General features: G+C 39.9%; 1 protein-coding gene across 2 annotated transcripts in view; it reads right to left on the reverse strand.

The window, feature by feature from the left end:
* Nucleotides 1-21,421, reverse strand: part of LOC102560227 (uncharacterized) — a 233,822-nt gene that overhangs the window by 146,583 nt on the left and 65,818 nt on the right. Inside the window, exons 5-7 of one of the 2 annotated variants that reach the window (XM_019483897.2) lie at nt 19,683-19,771; nt 17,121-17,235; nt 14,554-14,610 (exon numbers count right to left, since the gene is read on the reverse strand). In XM_019483897.2, the coding sequence (XP_019339442.1) occupies nt 14,554-14,610; nt 17,121-17,235; nt 19,683-19,771 (261 nt within the window). The remainder of the gene's footprint in view (nt 1-14,553; nt 14,611-17,120; nt 17,236-19,682; nt 19,772-21,421) is intronic. The other variant, XM_019483882.2, reaches the window with a different exon arrangement.

Raw genomic sequence — 21,421 nt, forward strand, 5'->3', positions numbered from 1 at the left:
TTAACCTATTGCCCACTGCATTAGAAAAAATTGACACATGAGCACCATATGCATCTGTACCATTCTCCTTATATACCAAATTAGTTCTGAATGGACAATTTTAAAGTAGGACACATGGTACAATTGTGGCTTTTGATGAGAAACCAATTTCCTCTCATATGCACAGTTGAGCTCCAATATTAACAGTAAGCACATGTGACCTGCTTTATGTCCAAACAGGGAAATCAAGCCTTGATGAAATATCATTTGCAATTTTACTTCTTCCAAGAACCCTAGAGGGATGCTTTTAGAACAATACAGATTTAATTTCATTCCTCAAGACTGAAAAGCAATTCTCTCTCTGAAATGAATTTCTCATTACTGTGTACTGTATCTATTAGGCTTTGTTTTGGACAACAGCTATAATCTTGAAGTCTTTAAACCACAAGGAAAAAAAAAGGAGTAAAAGGGATTAAAAATGGTTCTAAGTTGTAGGCTATCCTTAATTTATTACTTTCCCTTCTTAAATTAAGATGATAAATAAAAGTGTTCCAGTAAAATAAGGCATTTTTTATTTTGAACACAAAGATGTATTTCCAAAATTATTTCTAATATACCTAATCTTCACAAGTGCTAACCACACACAGTTACTACAGACAAGCTATTTTTCTTTTTTATAGTATGCAATTTAGGGAATTTACAGTTTGTCATTAGGAAAAAAATTCATAAACAGTAAAGGTACCTGAATGCTTTGCAAGCTATAGTGACCACGCCTTACTTTAGCAATTTATCTGTACTAGTTAAACTGCTATCCATATCCAGAATTAATATATTTAAATATCTGAAAAGGCTCTGTCTGAAATATATGAAATATAATTTGATTTTCTTAAAATTCTTCATGTATGATTTTGCACAATGGCTACAGGGAATCTCTTATTCACTATAAATTAGTTAAGATTAAATGATCTTAGAGAAAGGGGCCTACACTTGGCCTCATACATTACTTATTTCCCCTATTTTTAACAGGAGTGGCTCTAAAAAAAAGTCAACAGAGGAGGAAGCTATAAGGAGGAGCCTGCCCAGAGGCTCAGTGTGGGCAACTCCAGTTGTTCAAAATTCATGGGTCAGGTAACCCAAAATGCAGCTTAGTAATAAATCTCTGATGAGTTTTAAGTGATAAAAATAGTAAGGGGAGAAGCATCTAATCTGGAGCTCTTAAACTACACTTGGGTTATATTTTCCATACAACCATGATAACCAAAGAGATTTTCTTGCAGCTACATAAATACAGGAGCTACAGGTTTCAAGTATGAACGCTAAGGAAAATTACTGTATATCCCCTGTGTAGAATTAGAATCTCCTGAAGTTGATTATTCCTACTGAAAGTTCAATCCCTGTTCCCCAGAGCGTAGCTTCTTCTAATGCACTTTGGCTTACAACAGATGAAGACTGTCTCTTGAGAGGACGTGGAGTAATAGGTCATCAGCCTCACTGGGCATTGGTCTACACTTCAGAATATACTAGGACCTAGTGGACCTAGCCCCTGTGCATGAACACCTATACTTGCCAAGTCTGCCTGTTTGGCAAAAGCTGTACATGACCTACACATGCATCTACTTCCATGTAACTACAGAATCAGTGTGGGTTTGGTAAGATGCCCCCAGAAATTCTAGTGGCATTCTTTCGGGGATGTATTTGGTAGCCGTGTTGGTCTGAGACAAAAAGAAATGCAAAACTCTAGAACTCTTGGTTCAGAGATGATACCTTTTATTAAACCAATTAAACAAATTGCAAAAAAATATATATTGTTCTGCAACCTTTCGGGCACACATGCCCTTCCTCAGGCTCAGGGAAAATTAAAGATGGTAAAAAGTCTCCATAGGTAGAAAATAAACTTCATTTTTGCACAGAGGAAGCTGAAGGTGGAAGTCTGTTCCTCTGAGTCCATTAGAGTGTCTTTGTGAGTTGCTCTTCTACACTTCCCTGCCTTAGTGCCATTCTTAGCACTTCACTAATTTGAGCTGGTGTAGGAACTGGTTTGCAGTGTACTGTGGGAGAACTCGCCTGTTCTAGCTGGGCACACAAATTATTCTTACCAACAGAATTAACTAAGGCACTTCATGCTGTCCACATTGCTTTTATCTGTTCTAATCAATGCCCAAGTCATGAATGTGCTGTTCCTGCTTGTGGTTGTATTAATATTATACACCTTCTATATGTATCCTGCTGAAAGATGGAAGAGGGCATTTCTACAGCTGTTTCTGACCGAGGAATGGCCATCTGTTTCTGGACGATTACAAACACTTGTTGCATACTGCAGTCACTGAACATCCCTCACTTCTAGTGCAGACTAGCAGCAGTGCAGAACCTCAGACTGCATTAGGAACTTGTTCTAGCAAGCACAGTGGAGTACCACTTCAAAAAAACAAGTGCATCCCTACTGCTGCCTGAAAACTTGCTACTACACTTTGGCCGTTCATGCGCCCATAATCTGCCCACTACAGGGTATGACTGTCAACTTCAAAGAATACTACTCAATCACTATGCAGGGTCCTGCTCCCTTATCTCTGGTTATTCCTGAAATGTGTCTATTCTGTCCTCCTCTCTGCATCTCATTCCCTCATCCCTTTCTAGTGTCCAGGAACTCATATACCCAGTGTCAAATGTCATAGAACATTTTTTCAAAGTTCTTTTAGGGCCCACTCCTCAAGAGTCCTAAGCGCCTTGGTCTAGCAGAAGAGAAAGGCCCTGAAAATGTAAGAACTTGTCACCACCCCTATCTCCCCCCGCACGTCCCCTCCTCCCTGAGCATGTTTACATGTGCCGTTACAGTGCATAAACAAACTGCAGAGCTTATTGACCCCAGGAAGCTCCTGGCCATGCAGGTTATGCACATGCCTGGACCTCAGCACACCGAGCCAGGTCATAGCAGCCCCAGGTGGCAGAGCTGTCCCAGGGCTGCTCTGACCAGGCTCAATGTGTTGCAGAGGGGTTGCCTAGATCATGTCTGTTTCAGCGTGGGGATAGCCAGCAGGCTGCCTCCACACTAAAGAATCCATGTACCCCAGCCAGCCTTGTCAGCAACTACACATGCACTGCTGTGCACAAAAAAAAACTCTGCAGCAGGGTAGTACTTGCATTTACAAGTACTACCCTGCTGTGGAGTTTATTAGTTTCATGCACCCTAATAGGGGCACACATGTAGATGCTGAGATATTTACTGCACAATTAATTAGTCAACTGCACAGCACATCTCATGTAGACATGTCCCTGTGGACAAAAAAGAATCTGTCCTTTTAAATTCTGGGTGATGACCTAGCCTAAAACTTTTAATGTTTTCATACACCATCTTTATCTAAAACTCTTCTGCTAACGACTACGCTAGATGAAACGCATATTATCATAAATTTCAGAGTTATTTCACAGGGAAAAATATTCTGGGAGCTAATGAAAATGACAAATGGTAACCAATTTAGGGGGCCTCATTACCAGTATTGATTTTAACATTACTTCAGGCTAGTGAAGCTTTAGAAGATATTAATCTGCTGAGAGAGATAGACTAGAAGTAGTAGTAACTTTCAAAGACTGATGATTGAATTTTACATATGTATGTAAAGGAGATTTTTCATTGACTATTGCCTGAACAACAGATCAAGTACTAGACCTGTTAAGCTACAGAGATAGATCCTCAAAGTTGGCACTGTCTTGAAGTATCACCCCAATTGTTTTATCTCCTGAATAAAAAAAATTCTCAGACTTATGGCAGAGTAAGATAAAGGAGAGGTACCAGACTTGCTGTTACCATGTTTTGCCTTGCAACATTTGGTCTTTTGGTTTGTAACATGCTCTCTGTACTGGACAGCCATCCAAATGATTGGTATTACCAATAACCTTTTCTAAATATTTTCACATCAGTGTCAATTTCAGATGGCCCTCTCAAAATCATGCTCTATGCTAGGTTCTCAACATAAGTTACCAGAACCATGATGGCTCCCTGTGGTCAGCTAATAGCAGACTAAGCAAGCAAACACCTTCTAGGGCTGTTACACTCAGTTGGGGTGAATACAGAGAATACAGCAGGTTACATGGACTGAAAAGATTACCTTTAACAAAGTGAGTGTAAACCAACAAACAGGCTTAATATCTAGGTGGTAGATGGAAAATCAATAGGTAGAAGGTCTGAAACCCAGAGCCCAGTAAATTTGAGAAGGCAATGGAGGACTTTCCAAAGGCACGCTTTACTTCAGCTGCATTCTCATTGAAAAGTTGATGAGTCAAGAGACAGCCTGATTACTCAACTCACAGGTTTAATAAGATCTGCCCAAGTGGCCTTAAAATTAAGAGTTGGGGAATTTTGTTTTGTAAATGTAAATAATGTAAGTGCAGCTACTGGCAAGTATTTAAAAGAACAGAATCCACCAGAGAACCACAGTACAACCACTATTGATATTCAAAGCAACTTTCTGGTCAAAAAATTGGTTATTAGTAGACTATGCAGCTACTTAAGTAAATTAAACATGGGGCATAATTCAAACTTATACCTACTTTATGGTAAGGTAAGTCTATTGCTTTTACTGAAGTTTCTCCTAATTTATTGCTTCATGAAGCCTCTCAAAACAAATATACAATCCATCTTAAAAATAACACCATCCATCACAATTTGTGACTACTTTAGCCATTCTAAACACATGCAGACTACTGCAAGTGAAAAAAAAGATACCTTCTGTCCCACATCTACTCCATTGCAAAATTTACCCTGAATTACTGGTCTGAACCACGGGACAGACACTTCAGCCCTGGGACAGCAAAATAGATAAAACCCAATTCAATAGTCAGTTTTGAATAATGTTGTATTTAAACACCATTAATTATCTGTTACGCGAGTGCCAAATATTTATTTCATTAGTCATATTTTTCACCATCTCATGCACTCTCATATAAATCTTCTCCTTGGGCTTATTACTACTTATTTATACCTAAATATCACCAGCCTTTTCTTAAGGCATAAGTCTTTCCTTTCTTCTAGTAATTTATTGCCTATATTAAGATATCTTCTATTGTTCCCATATTTTTTTGTGACAGGATGACTAACTTGAACACAGTATTTTATTCAAGTCTGCATCATGTTTATCTAATGGAGCTAGATTATTTTCAGTATGATTTGCCATCACATTCTTATACAGCATAACTTTATTTGGGTTTTTTTACTGCAAACTGTTTATAATGAAGACTAAAGGTAACATCCTGGCCCCACCCAAGTCAATGGCAAAAGTCTCATCAACTTCAGTAGGACCCGGATTTCACACCAGGTCTTTTTTTTTCCAGAGTGGTTGCCGTTAGAGCACCCAACTAGTCTGAATTACTCTTTTTAGTATACGCTACACCCTGCATTTGCTGGTAATGGGTTTCATCTGCCACTATGCTGATTTGCTGGGTTCCTCTTAAGTTAGTCAGTCTGCATTTCCTTGTGCAAACATAATTGTCTCTCTCCCATAGACTTTTCCATCTTGCTGCTGACCACCATTGTCAACCTGTCATTCAAGACAATATTATAAAGCACAAGCACACAGACTCATCATTGCCATTTTATGACTTGCCAGAGCTGCATGTTGCAAACTTAATATTAATTTAATGGAGTTTTTTGTATGGATCTGAAAAATAATGCATTTTAACTTAATTATGTAAATCGTATTTAGTTACTATGGTAATAGGAAATGTATGCAATAAATTATTATAGCTAAGAACATCTAAGTAATTCCTGTTTCTTCTTGAAAAAAACCAATTACTTTGAGTATAAGATAATGTATACTCACAGCAACATGCTCTTACAAAAAACAAAAATGCTGTGCACATATGCCATATACTTCTTCCTTGGAGAAAACAAACATGACAGATGTCAGTTCCATCACTTAATGCATTACTAGAAATTGCCTGGATATTATAATAATGAAAATAGCATTAAAACCTTCACAGCAATGAACAGGATATCAAAACATAATCAAAAACCGATTTTCAACTTCAAATGCTAGTTGGATTTCTTGGAAAAAAGCATGGCAGACATTTTTAATGAGGTGATGTTGCTTGATTGACAGCAGGTCAGTAAATTTTTACATGTCTGATCTGATTCTTTTTATTGTAATAACTGGTCAAACACTTAGATGGCTTACAATGTTTACGGGGAAAGAAAATAACCACTGAACTTGCCACCTAAACCAGCTCTGATTTTAAAATGCCCAAGAAAAAAAAAAAAAAAAAGAGAAGAGAAAGGGATGCATTATTCCAAAGATGTTTATTCCTTACTTATACCCTTTACACAAAGGGAAAACAATGGTGTTTAAAATATAGAGTAAAATTCAAGGGTTTTTACTTTCTTACTGCTGTAGGCCTTATCTACATTTAAGAGCTTTGCCAGTACATCTGTCAGCACACCTTGCTAGCATAGATATAGTTTATACATACTTTTGATATAAACTACAGTTTATACCAGGGGTATCAAACCTACCCCATGCCCTAGGCTGGATCCAGACCATGGGACTCTTATGGGTTGGATCTGTAGGGCAAGCAACAAAAGCAGTGAGGGATGAGGCTGTGGCTGTGAGGGTCACAGCAGTGGCAGGGCAAGCAGCAGATGCAGCAGGGCCAAGAACTGTGGGAGCAGCAGCGGTAGACACTTGCAACGGCAAAGGTAGGTCAAGCAGCTGGGGGCTAAGCAGCAGCAACCCCTCATTCACCCCCCTGCCACCAGTGACCATGTCCAACAGGACCACAGGTTCCCAGCTTCTGTGCCTGAGCCTGACTTCAAATCCCCTAACTCATCAGGAGCAACACAGGCTGGATAGAGCAACCCCATGGGCTGGATCTGGACTGAGCTGTACATTTGATGCCCCTAATTTATACAAAAAAAGTCGCATCTCCCCCTTGATATACTCACAAAGCAGCTTTTTCTTCCTCTGGTATACCTACATCTAAACCAAAGATTTTGCTACTATAGAAGTAATGTAGGCCTGGAATATCACCGGTCATTCCGTCTGTTGTCACAAACATCTGTCATACAATCCCTTGCACAAATCCAGTCTTAAAACCAGGCAGGTTTCCCCCCTCCCCTCCCCCCACATTACACTTAGTGGAAGGATGCTCCAGAAGCTGCCTGGGATAACAATTAGAAACCTTTTTTCAATCTCCAGTCATAGTCATGTTAGACTTATTTGTTCTTGTGACAATGCTACCCTTTAGCTTTAAGAAGTTTTTCTACCTCCTTCATGATTACCTTCTATTTGTCTCTATAGCTTTCCTTTCACAAAACTGAACATAGGACCAAAGGAATGGAAGGAGCATCCTAGGTGTCAAGTTCAGTCCCCTGTGTTTGCAGAGAATCAGTAACAGAAGGGATCCCCAAAAGTGCCACTTCAAACTGTCACGCACAACTAGGAGAAAAAATATATGGTGTTCTCAGTGTTTCAAATAACATGCCACAGATTAGAGCAGGGGATAAAAGAAAACTACAAATGCCCTGCTGCTGCAACAATGGGGAAGTAGCTGGTTAATTTATGATCAGAAGATCTGCAGGAAAAGGAGCACACTCCACATTAGAAAGGCAGTCCCGGAGGACTGGAAAAGGGCCAACGTGGTCCCCATTTTCAAAAAGGGGAGGAAGGAGGACCCGGGCAACTATAGGCCAGTCAGTCTCACCTCCATCCTTGGCAAAGTCTTTGAAAAAATTATCAAGGCTCACATTTGTGAGAGCCCAGCAGGACAAATTATGCTGAGGGGAAACCAGCACGGGTTTGTGGCAGGCAGATCGTGCCTGACCAATCTAGTCTCTTTTTATGACCAGGTTATGAAACGCCTGGACACAGGAGGAGGGGTGGATGTCATATACTTAGACTTCAGGAAGGCCTTCGATACGGTATCCCACCCCATACTGGTGAACAAGTTAAGAGGCTGTGACTTGGATGACTACACAGTCCGGTGGGTGGCAAATTGGCTGGAGGGTTGCACCCAGAGAGTTGTGGTAGATGGGTCGGTTTCGACCTGGAAGGGTGTGGGCAGTGGGGTCCCGCAGGGCTCGGTCCTTGGACTGATACTCTTTAATATCTTCATCAGTGACTTGGACGAGGGAGTGAAATGTACTCTGTCCAAGTTTGCAGATGACACAAAGCTATGGGGAGATGTGGACACACCGGAGGGCAGGGAACAGCTACAAGCAGACCTGGACAGGTTGGACAAGTGGGCAGAAAACAACAGGATGCAGTTCAACAAGGAGAAATGCAAAGTGCTGCACCTAGGGAGGAAAAATGTCCAGCACACCTACAGCCTAGGAAATGACCTGCTGGGTGGCACGGAAGTGGAAAGGGATCTTGGAGTCCTAATGGACTCCAAGATGAACATGAGTCGGCAGCATGACGAAGCCATCAAAGAAGCCAATGGCACTTTATCGTGCATCAGCAGATGCATGACGAATAGATCCAAGGAGGTGATACTTCCCCTCTATCGGGCACTGGTCAGACCGCAGTTGGAGTACTGCGTGCAATTCTGGGCACCACACTTCAAAAAGGATGCGGATAACCTGGAGAGGGTCCAGAGAAGGGCCATCCGTATGGTTAAGGGCCTGCAGACCAAGCCTTACGAGGAGAGACTAGAGAAACTGGACCTTTTCAGCCTCCGCAAGAGAAGGTTGAGAGGCGACCTTGTGGCTGCCTATAAGTTCATCACAGGGGCACAGAAGGGAATTGATGAGTATTTATTCACCAAGGCACCCCCGGGGGTTACAAGAAACAATGGCCACAAGCTAGCAGAGAGCAGATTTAGATTGGACATTAGGAAGAACTTCTTCACAGTTCGAGTGGCCAAGGTCTGGAACGGGCTCCCAAAGGAGGTGGTGCTCTCCCCTACCCTGGAGGTCTTCAAGAGGAGGTTAGATGAGTATCTAGCTGGGGTCATCTAGACCCAGCACTCTTTCCTGCTTATGCAGGGGGTCAGACTCGATGATCTATTGAGGTCCCTTCCGACCCTAACATCTATGAATCTATGAACCCCCTTTATACAGTCAGGTCTTTCTCTGCCTCAGTCACTTCCAAATGAAGAGCTCCCAGTTTATAGTAGAAATTATTAGTAATCTCTAAGTGTATGGCCTTGCACTTTGAACCATTACATGTCATCCAATGTCCTTTGCTCTAATTATTAAGGACATCTTGTTGTAACGATGACACATTCCATGAGCAAATATCAGTAGCAGCCTTTTTGTGCCAAGGTCATGAGTAAAAATACTAAACCAAAAATCCTCCTAAATAAGATTAGTCCCAAGATTGACCTTGGAGGAACTGTACTAGTAAGCCTGATAGGTCTCCTCTAAAAAATATCCACTGTCACCTCTTTTTAAGCCTGTTCCTTGCATTTACTAATGTCCATCCTTTCCAGCTTCACTAATAATTTTCTGTATGGAACTATATGAAATGCTTAACTGAAACCCAGATATAGGAAAAATCAATCTCTTATTGAACAAATCAATTATCAGGTCCATCATGCAAAACCCATGATGCATTTGATCTCATTATCCATTTAGTTCTGTCTTCAATTATTCTTTCTCCAAAATTTATTCAAAACTATTATATTATAGTATTATACTTCTCAGGGGAATTATACCCCTTTCCAGAGAAGTATTCCAATATTTTTGGGCAACAGCTTCAAAATGAACTAGCTATCTCCCACCCTTTTTTTTTTTGTTGTTCTTTATTCTTATGGCCAAAGTAACTTTTTGCTGTTTGTTCATCTGCAAGTCTAACTCAACTTTTGGTGATTTCCACTTTATCTCTATGCCTGCTGACTTTGAGGATATACCTTTCTTAGCTGATCAGTCCACCTTGTCATGACTTGCCCCCAACATCCTTTTTGAAGAAGTTATTCATAGTCATTTCTGCAGCCCTTCCTGAAAGGTCTCCCCTTGCTTAAGGTAACAGACCTGGATAGTTTTTATACCTTAGAAGTTCCAAGCCTCTGTCAAGTACATGAGGTATCAATTCAGCTCTCTAAACGTAGCTTCCTTAATTTTTTAAAATTTACCCTATGAAGTCAAGAACATTAACGGGTCTCTCTATTATTTTTCTATTCAATTTATGCCAAACAAAACTCACAATTGCTTGATCCAAAGCTATTTCCTATTATGCTCTTCATTTGCCTATAATGCCCTCCATACTTATCAAAACTATGTCTAAGACAGCATGACCTCAGTAACTAGTGAAACAAATACACTGTCCATCATCTCTGCTCTACCATTATTAGCACTGTTTGCTCTTTATCTGTACCTGAAAATTAAAGCCTCCCAAAATTACATAATTGCTAGTATTACTTTTTCTCTAACACTACAAAGATATCTGTCCATCCCAAGTCCAACCAATGGGTTCTATAGATTTAAACCAAATCCATTTTATAGATATTTCTCTTACACACTGTCCCACAGGCACCCCTGTTTACTGTGTTCCATTCACTGACTACTTTTAAACCGTTTGCTTATAATCAGTCATGCCCCCTCTGCTATGAGTAAATATAACTTTTAACTGCTTTAGAAATGGAGGTAGGTTGCTGCAGGAGAGCAAGCATCGGCTGTTACACTGCAGCCATGAGATTTCCATACTCCTTTAGCTGTACAAGTGACCTAATTACTTAATTAAACCTAGCCAAAACAGGATTAAAGTTGCAATAGCTTTGCTATACTAGTGTACACATGTACGTTGCATCCTAACATCTTCTTCCAGTGTCACTCCGTACTGTTAGAACAAGGGTTAAGTGTCCTTAACTGTAATAAAAGGTAAAAAGCTTCCCTTGCACCCTCATGTGCAAGCCCTCTGTTCTGCTCACTAGACAAAGCCCCTTAAAAGAGACTCTGCATACTACATCTACAAACTGCAAACGAACCATCAATCCTACAAACAATGAACAAACACATTTATTACCCTAAGGAGCAAGGACTTACCTATTTCTTGCCTAGGACAGTATAACAAGGCCAAGGACTCTGTCACTTTAACAACTAGTGGCTGCAGCAGAAGGAGGCAGGCTGCCAACTGCCTCAAATAGAAGCCTCTGTGTATCGCTGGGGAGCCATGGGACAAGAAGGGTTGGGGCTTTGGGGCATGTAAGCCCAAGGTCCGAGGACAGGCAGGCAGTCTTCCCCTGCTTGCTTCAGGAAGAGAAGCTCCTGGGAGAGAAGGGGTGCTGGAGACCAACCAGTAGGCACCCTAGCCATTCAAGGGAGTTGGGCTGAGAAGTAGGGTGATCATCCATCCCGGTTGGAAATACAGGACATCCAGGATGCTGCCTCCCCTCCTGCTCCTAAATCAGTACTGCATTGCAGAGAGAGGCAGAAGTGGAGCAGCATGCTGCAACAGGCATGCAGGGCAGCCACAGTGCGTGCCCGGCTACCTTCCTGTGGCACAAAACTGCTTGTCTTCCCCACCAGACTGTGCTCTGCACCCAGGATGCTCATTTTAATCTTGAGCCTTAAGGATTAAGGGGACTAGCCTTCAAAATCCAGGGCCGTCTCAGGAGAAACAGAATGGATTGCCACCTTACTAAGAGGGCTCTAAAGAAGGTATGGTTTGCAGACAATGTTAAGCCTGAGTGGGGAAGACTTTCAGTTTGTCAAGCATCTTGCTTTCTTTTCTGTTATGTTATTTTGAGCTTAAAACCAGAGTATCAGGTTGTGGCTATAGGGAAGGTGTGGAGGCCACAGAGGGTGCCTAGTGGGGCACTCTGCAACAAGCAGCCCAGTCCAAGGTCAAGGACCCAGAGGGCTGAGACAATGAGAAGAGTGCAGCCTGGTGCTGGGGGCCAGAGCGCGTGAGTACGAGATGGATCTGGGGCCCAGGAGCCAAGGTCCAGGGCAGTGGACCTGGTCTAAGGGGTGCAGCCAAAATAAAAGGGCGAAGGCCAAGAAAGCTGAGGTCTGGACAGAGGTTCAAGACCTGAGGGCCAAAATCTGTGTTGGGGCCAGGAGACTCCCTCCAAACAAACAATTGAGTAATATCTGCGAGGCATAGGCATGGCTACAGGGAAGGAAGGAGGCCATGAATATAGCATGCAAGGCAGTTGGTACCCTGAGGCACTGATAGGGCGAGAGGGCCCTAACATATTACCCAAGAGGCAAGGCAGGGCCAGTCAGGTACAAGAGGTACAAATCAGGCAAAATGAACACAGGCTCATTCTGGGACCCTGGGGCAGCCTCTCAAAACTAATAGGTTCATCAGGATGTGGCAGGTGAGGAAAAGGGAGGGTGCCCTGAGGAGTTGGAGTGGGGAGGCAGGAGTTGCATGGCCACCAGGAGAATGCATGGCTGCCCTTGGGGCATGGTCCTGCGACAGACAGCCCTCCCTTTGCTGCTCTTGTAGCTAGTTCCTTCAGTCGTTGGCTATGATAAAAACAAAACACAAGCTTAACCAATTTAAACAGAACTGAACAGCTTTTAAATATAGACCAGACTTCAATTGTAGTCATGAAATAAAAGTGTGTCAGCCCTTTAACTGTTTGTCCTCTAAAACACATGCACCTAAAACACATGTACAGTTTTACCCTAGCATAAGGCTGTCCAATTTTGGACTGCCTGGGGGCCACATGCCACGCAGACACCCCACCCCTACTCCAAGGTGCGTAGGCACCTCCATCCCCACAGCACAAGGGCCCTAAGGCCCCTTAACTCACAAGCTCCCTGGGCTCCACAAACCACATCACCTCACCCCACCCCTGTAGGCAGTAGTACAAAGTAGAAACTGGAGCAGTAAGAAAAGCAGAGCCCAGGTAGGAGCCCATAGGCCATAAATTAAACCAGCCCTCAAGCCGCAAGCTGGACAACCCTGTCTTAACGCAATCAGACAACAATCAAATCAGAAAGAATCCTCAATGGCAATTCTCATCTCATATTGTTCCATCATAAAAATCTTAGTGTTAAGTTTTCTACAATAAAGTTTCAAAAAACTGCAAAAAGAGATTTACATGTCAGAGGAAAATATATTTTAGAACTAACAAAAGCAAATCATTTTCTTGCCTCTGGATTGTTTTCTGTTATAGCATACACCTGTGAAAGATAAGCCAACAAGAGAGTAGCCATGTGCTGCTTACGAAATAGAAAATAACGTAGGATTCATTTCCCTAACCCCACCCCAGTTCCACCTGTTACAGCCAGATTGCACACTGGGGGGTTGGTGTGAGATCTAAAAGAGAGACTTTGACTTGAAGCCCATGAGTGTCGGTGCTTGTTTTCTTCCCTGACACGGACTTGTAAAAAAAATGTATTTTTGGTTTCCTCGGAAAATGTTTCAATTATTGCTAGGCAAATCAACTCAGTTTATGTGATAAAAAACAGATGGGTTCCCAAACTCTAACTTTTACCTTTTTCCTAATTAAAAAATGTAGGTATCAATTTGACTTAAATTGATTGTTACATTCAATATTATTCTGCAAAAGAATAACTTTACATTTGCTTTTTACACATTAAAATCCTGGTTTCATTTCACTTTTAGCAAAGCATTAAGGATTATCTTCTGATTTTAAAAATATTAAAATTGATCTTTAAGAAATTCTTTAGTATTTTGCATACAGAGTGAAAGCCATAAATTTTATGATTCTCTCTGTTCAAACATGTAATTACAAGATCTCAAATCTGTTTAAAGCTCTTATTCCTCCTCAGAAAAAAAATTACATATGATAAAGTGAAATTGGAGTTCAGATACATGCTTTAGAATATATTCTCAGATATGAAATACATTATTCTATCACACTTTTCCCATTAAGATCATAAACACTTTTCATAGTAGAAAATCTGGATTTATTTCTTCTTCACCCAAAAGAATACATGGAAGAGTACCAGAAGGATACCTGGAAACAAAAAGTTTTTCTAAAGCAATCACATAGAAAGCTACTACTTTTCTCAGTCACAGTAGCCACCCAGTGGATAATTTCTGTAATGCTCATGTATATATTAAATTCTGAGAACTTCAGAGTTGCTGAGTATCTTCAACTTCCACTGGCTTCAAGTGAAGTTGAAAACAAGAAAAACAGGGTTCAATGTATTCTTGAATATTTGCTGAAAATAAAGTTATCTGAAACATTTGCAAAAGAAACCAACTACACACAAGAAATAAAAAAAATAAGTGAATACATAAATATGAGTATGGTTGATTGGGGCTTTTGCCAATTCAATTTGTAAAATGCCTATAAAAGAAATGTAATGGATTTAGCTAGAACGAACTGCTAGACTTTCTTCCGTATAAAGAACTGAAAAATAATCACAACTATCATTAAAAAGGAAAGGCTATTTCCATGTCGTAGTTGAATTTTATAGCAAAGATACAGCTAAAACTGCCAACACAAACACACAAATCCTTAGCAACTTTGTACTATAAAAGTAAATGTCTCTCCAAATTTGGAGACAGCATAGGCTCAAAAAGGTCAATAGTACTAGTGAAACTGACCTACAGAATGAGAAATGCGTAATATTACAGGACCAAAGCTTCTGAAACAACTGGGCCTTTTGAAACATAATAAAGGAAAACCATAGCTAAAGCTATCCCAGCAGCATAAACTTACCCTTGCCCTCCAACATGTACACAAGGTTTGCAGTACAGTGATGAAATTCCAATCAGACTATAGAAAAAAATTGGCAAAAATTTCATTAGTTTGAAATATAACCTTGTTCTTGTTCTAACGATTTTCTGTCTCTAGTCACGTCATCACTGGAAAGCAGCAGGTCAGACAGAACATTTGTTTCTTTTTATCCAACTATCACATCCAATAATCCTCAAGCTTCTCTACATTGTGATTCAGATCAAATCTGTTCACTATCTTCTTGTATTTCAAATTGTTATTATTGGGAGGAGGGGGGAAAACAGAAAATGATTCCTAAAATCGTTGACTTCAGAAATAGTAAATGTACTAGAACATTGTAAACATATTGCATATTTCAGATGATGTTTTTCTGACCCCTATAGCTTTTCTTCCAAGGTGGGTCAGGTTGTTGGAAACAGCTAAAAAAGAAAAATTACCTATTAAAAAGTATGGGTGCACTACCTGTTCACAATAAACTATTAGTTTAATTCAACCCTTATTTCCTTACTTGTAGATTGCCCATGAACTGACTCCATTTTTACAAATTTGATCATTCATAGACTATTTGACCAAAGTTTTATGGTGACAAATTTCATTTTGTAGCTTGCTAAGTACTGCTTGAGGATCTTCTGTATCTAATTGCTCTGTGTGAACATTCTCCTGAACCATATGGTGCAATTTATTCTTCACAAATGGGCAAAACAATTTATATTAAAAGCAGAAGGCTTGAATTAGTCACTTGCAACTCAAATCTTATTGTAAACACAGAACTCGTGCATTCTCTCCACCTTTTAGTTCAATAGTTTGAAAAAATCCTCATAACAGTGTTCAAGAAAAGGTGTTAAAAGGGTCACAAATACCAAAATAAATGTGAACAAATAATTAAAAATACTGTTTTAGATATTCTCCTAGCTCTATGAAAACCATTATTTTCTTCTCTTTGACCCATCTACATTCAGCAATCAGTCTGGTATTTTACCAGCTGTAATTAATCAGAGCACTGATTTTAATTTATGAACTATATACAGAGGTCTCCATTTGTATTTCATAGAATCAGAGTTTTGACTTTCTCCAGGCTAAGGAAGTTGTGCACATACATGACTATCTAATTATCATGTGATATTATGTAGCAAGGGTCAAACTATTGTCATAAGGCCTTGATCCTGCAAACACTTATGCACATACATAAAGCACATAAGCAGTCCCACTGAAACCAATGAGACTCTGTAGTCCTAAAATTAAGCATATGCATAAATGGCCTCAAGAAGAGATTTCTTAACATGTTACACAGGGATCAGGATTGCCAACTCAAGAAATTTTTTTAACTGACAATTTGCAAACTTTTTACCGACGACCAAAAATGGTATTATTAACTTTTTTTTTTACTGATATGTTTTACATAATGTAAATGCAACCCTTCTGCCAGGCTCTGAATAGTAGAAACAAAGGTCAGGTTCAAATTTAGGGGTTTAACACCAACCTCTAAATCTGGCTCAAGCCCCCACCCAGAACAAAAAAATATTACTTGACTGCAACAATGGTTTTACACTGTGCTGCCACACCCCAGAAGTCCCCTACTTGCCCCCACACCCTGGTACTCCCAATCATACCCTGTAATATGGTGTCCCCACCCCAACTTGACCCCCACTGGCCCTGCTCACCCTGTACTTGCAGAAATCCTCACCCTCCACCCTTACCCCCTCTTCTGGCCTCCACATCTGCATCCTGACCACATTACACCACTCCCTGTCTCTCCTAGTGCCTTAGATTGCCTGGTAGCACACAGCCTGTACATCTTCCAGACAAGCAGCCATTACAAGCAAAAGACAGCTGGGACACAGTAGCAATATGTGGCTGGGGAGTGGGGAAAGGGAAGTGGGGGCCACAAGTCCCTGACAGAGAGCTCCCTAAAGTGTGCTGAGCTGTTCTCCCGCTCAGACACAACGTGATGCTGCTCTTCTGTCTAGCAACACCTGCATCCAAGCTCAAATCAAGCTCATAGGTTCTTAGGCTTTTTTTATGGGCAGCTCAATTTATGGACTTTACAGATCAGTGGTTTTAGCTTTACTTTTTTACAGTCAGTTAACAACAATGATGGGGATTCCTTTAATCTACAAGCAAGAAGCAATTTATATAGTACAGAATACTACTCTAATCTGCCTTGCTATGAATAATAATCTTGAAGGTTTTGTTCTCTTAAACTATGGGATGAGGTAAAACAAAAAATAAAAAACATACACATTTTTTGAAAATATGGCTATGGACAGGTTCTTTGTCATTTGGTGATGTTGAATTCCAAAGCAAACATGAATTTGAATTCTGTAAGGGAAAATTAACTTTTCTAGGGGAGAAATTTGCTTGTACATCATCAAAAAGTTGCTAGACTCTACAAGACAATGCAGAAGGGAGGAAAATATTTCCTAAAATGTTATCATAGTGATGAGTATTTAAAAGCATATTCTAAATACTGGTAATTGCAAAACAACCCACAAGTGAATGGAGTAAAAGTAGTTAAAGTAAAGTAAAATCCTTACATGAGAACAACTTACTTTATGGTTTCTTTCCAGTTGGTTTTTCAGGGCCTGACATATTTCAATCATTTGTATAAGGTCAGCTCGGGAAACTGGTACTTCAGATAAGCTGTCTTCACCGCCAAGTAAAAACCTGGTTAAATTTGGTTTTAAAAGAAAAATGTGTGCATGCACTATATTGTAATGCTATTAAAATCAACCCAGCCTACTATTTAACAAAAGCACATGTAGTAAAGATCTAAATCCTAAGCATGAAAAATGAGCTCTATTTGTAAGGTACAAAAAAATCAAGGTTTTATCCAAGTGAATAATCCAAATTAAGATTTAATAGGAATTAAAAAGACAACTCTTTATAAACCAGAGATCCATCTAGCTATAGATATGCAAAGTGGATAGGGTGAGTGCAGGTTTTAAAACTGTATTGGAAAATCATCGTCTAAGCTAGATATTAATAGAATATAGTAAATCCTAGAGTCTTTGAAATATTTAAGAAATCTACTTCCCTCTAATATTGTATGGATTCTTATTTTTAATATTACATTTTTCGTAATCAGCATTCAAGATTCCAACAATCCTAAGAGATCTTAGCTTGCTAAAAATGTTCTTGTTCATCACAGGATGTTTTGGATTCCTTATTGGCTTGTGGGGATAGAGCAGTACAACAGAGGTAATAAAGCTCTCATTTAAAATTTATTTTAAAACTTGAAAGTCCAAAGAATGCAAACACTGCAAAAAAAATAAATGGAATGCTTTATAAATACTTTACTGTTGAGATACCTCCTATAGTGCATTAAAAGAGTACTGTTTGTACTAGGGGTTCCAGAATATATTTCAGCTCTGTAGTTCTTTACATATATAGTTTGTTTGTTTCATTTTTAACCATTATCTATTATTTACTTCAAGAATTTGTTTGCTACCTGTCAGCATGGGTACCTAATAAGGTTTAATGTGAAACTATAGATGTCATCTCCAAGACAGAATATACTGCCCTGCTGCCTACCACTTAATTCCACTGAAGTTCATAAGATTATATTAGGCTATAAGCAGAGAATTGAAAAGGGGGAAACAGTACATTTAAAAAAATATATCCTTTATTCTGAAAGGATATATTTGATTGTTTGTTCTTTCATCTGTCGCCACTGAGAACAGTCTCGCTCCATCCTCTTTTGAACCACCCTCAAGGTAGTTGAAGGTTGCTATTAAACCCCACCTCACTCTTCTCTTCTCCAGACTAAATAAGTTCAGCTCCTTCAGTCTCTCCTTGTAAATCATGTTACCCACCCCCTAATCATTTTTGTTGCCCTATGCTAGACTGTCTCCAATTTGTCCACATCCTTTCGGGGGGGAGGGGAGAGGGGGCGGGCCTAAAAATGGACACAGTACTTCACATGTGGCTTCACCAGTGCTGAATACAGGGTAATATTCAGTTCCCTTGATCTGCGGGAAATGCTCCTACTAATGCAGCCCAGTATGCTGTCAAAAGTTATTTTGTGGGTACACCCAGAGGTTGCCATAGGCACATAATAAAAGTTATAATACGGATGTAAAAAGAAAGGTGCGTTTGACCTCTGCTTGTAAACCATGCAACTGTCTGTGTGCATCTGTCTGTGTGTGAAGTATAACCTGAAAGTGTGAAGAGTGTATACATTCTATAAGCTTCTGCAAAAAAATTATACCATGTAACACCTACATGCAATAGACTCCAAAACCTGACCTAGATAAAATGGGCAACTACATACCAAAAATTTCTCTTAGTAAATATTGACTTGAGTAAGGCATTCAGTAAGCTGCCACAGGGATTTCCATGGGGAAGTTAATAAAATTTTAAGCTGAAGGCAAAATGAATATGCACCTAGTTCTACAAAAGAAAAAGTCTGTAGTCAAGTTCAGCAAAAGTATATATATATTGAGGTCCTAAAGGAGTTTAAGTCCAATACAACTAACTCCATATTTTCACTAACATGGAGTGCAAGTTAAACAGTTAATCAAGTTCATGAAAGATAGCAAGCTAATGGGAAGAAAAAAAATGCAATGAAATACTAAGGTTTAAAAATGCACTTAATCTTCAGAAATACAGGGCATGTCTACATGAGATGCTACGTTGCCACAGCAACAAGCTATGGCAATGTAGCATCAGCAGGCAAAAACCATAATACTGCAGCTACATTAATGTAGCAACACACTCCCTCACTATAGCATGTTGCTACAGCAATATAGCAGCTAAAACTAACCCTGCACCACTGGCCCGGTGCAGTGCTAGCTGAGCTGTTACTGCACCATTATTTAGTACTTCCAAAAGAAAGTACTAAATGACAGCAAGTAACAATGGCGCCATAGGGGCACTTGTAGACACACCCGCAGGCAAGTACTTTTAGTCACCTGGGATAGAATCAGAAAGAAATTCTCTGGTGTAGATACAAGTAGTAGTATTCCCCATTATGTAGACGGGTCACTCAAACCTCTACTTAAAGCCGTTAATGAGATGCACAAAGGGCCTTGGGTAACTCCTGCATTGGGATACATTTAATCCAAGAAAAATTAAAGAAAAATTACAAATGCAAACATATCTTCCCTACTTACGTGAGCTTCTCAGCAAGACGCTCTAAATGGTTCCTTAATTCTACCAGAAGACCTGCTCGAGAACTTAAACCTTCTGTAAGCAGTACCACCTATTGGAAAATGTCACAAAATGATGTTTAATATCATGTTGAGTGTGTACTTTCTTCTGCAACTACATTTTATGAAATGCTCTGCTCAAATATTACTTATCTTGCTCCTTTCTATTATGTATCTGTCATTTGTCTACCTCAATAACTAGTTTAATGTTTATGTTTTATTTATCCAGTAGCTTTACATTGTGTGATAAAATAGAGAGTTCCGTTATCATTAGAAACCAGTTACATGAAAAAGCGTACTTAAGTACAGAAAAATACAGCAAAGCAAGTACTTTGAGAAGCTTTTATTAAGTCCTCAGTTCTTTTGACAACAAGACTTTTTTTTTTTTTTTTTTTTTTTTTTTAAAGAGTACTGCTCTCCAGTCATTATGGACCTGTCATGGTAGTTTTTCTACTCATTACAGATCTAGAGATAAAGTGGGGTACAGATGCACCTCACAGATTAACTTCAGCAGTGATCCTCAACCAGGGTGCCACCACATCCTTTAAAGAGTGCCATGAGGTATAAGGAGAAAAGCGCAGGCTTAAGCTTGTCCCTGACTGACCAATCCCCCACTCCCACTGCCCAGCCCTTCTACAAGGAGATAAACACCGTAATATATAAAGTCATTTTTTAAATTAGATGTCACTCAATTCACAAAAGTTATGGAGAGCTCCCTCGAGACCAAAACGTTTAAGAGCCACTGAACTAGAGAGAGAAGTAGTTAGCCATGTTAGTCTGAAGTTAATCAGAAGGCAGGGCAGTGGGGCACCTTATAGACTAACTCATTCAGAGATGCATAAGGCTTCATACATTAAAATATACTTCATCAGATGCTAGGAATGGCTTGCAGAGAGGAATATGGTTATTTTAATGCAAAGGATAGAGGCCTCTGCTGAGAGAGGTGAAGGTGGGTTGAAGAGATTTGAGGCATTGAGTTAACCCACTGAAGAATATAGGGATTATAGAAGCTCATCCAGGTAATGGATAAGAATCCAGAGTTTTGTTAAGACCATACTTAAACACAATCCACAGGCTTTTGTCTCTTTCTGGAACTGAAGATGTCAGACAACTGTCCATACTACCTCCACACTACACAATTGCATCCTAAATGCACCACTAGATCCATTATCTACAGTCAAGCTCTATGTTACAATCACATCTACAAACTGGTATATATACCTTAGGGATGCAGAGCAGGGACTGCTACACTTACAATACAATCCCAAAACCATAGCCATTCAAATCACTAGAGCCAGGGTCAGACACTACTATAACCTGTTACTCCCAATCTCATTACAAGGCCACCAGAATCCCTCTTGTTTTAACCTACTGCCCCTATCTTAGATACCTAGGAGACAGCACTAATGACATCCAACCCCTCCAGAAAAATGACAGCTGTCTCATGGCAGCCTTGGGAAACAAGCGTGTCCTGTCTTTCAGGCTGCCCCCTGACCTAAAACAACATCTCTCCAGCAACAGACTATTTAACTCTTAACTCACCAAGGCACCAGGCCTCACAACAGACCCAAATGTCATCCTTGCCCCCTCATCAACACTGAACACGTCATCACTGGACCAAACACCACAAAATATAACATTTCTGGTTCATTCACCTGCCTATCTATCAATGTTATAGAAGCCATTACCTGATTACAGTGCCT

Source organism: Alligator mississippiensis, chromosome 3 (assembly GCF_030867095.1).
Source record: "Alligator mississippiensis isolate rAllMis1 chromosome 3, rAllMis1, whole genome shotgun sequence".
Classification (NCBI taxonomy): domain Eukaryota; kingdom Metazoa; phylum Chordata; order Crocodylia; family Alligatoridae; genus Alligator; species Alligator mississippiensis.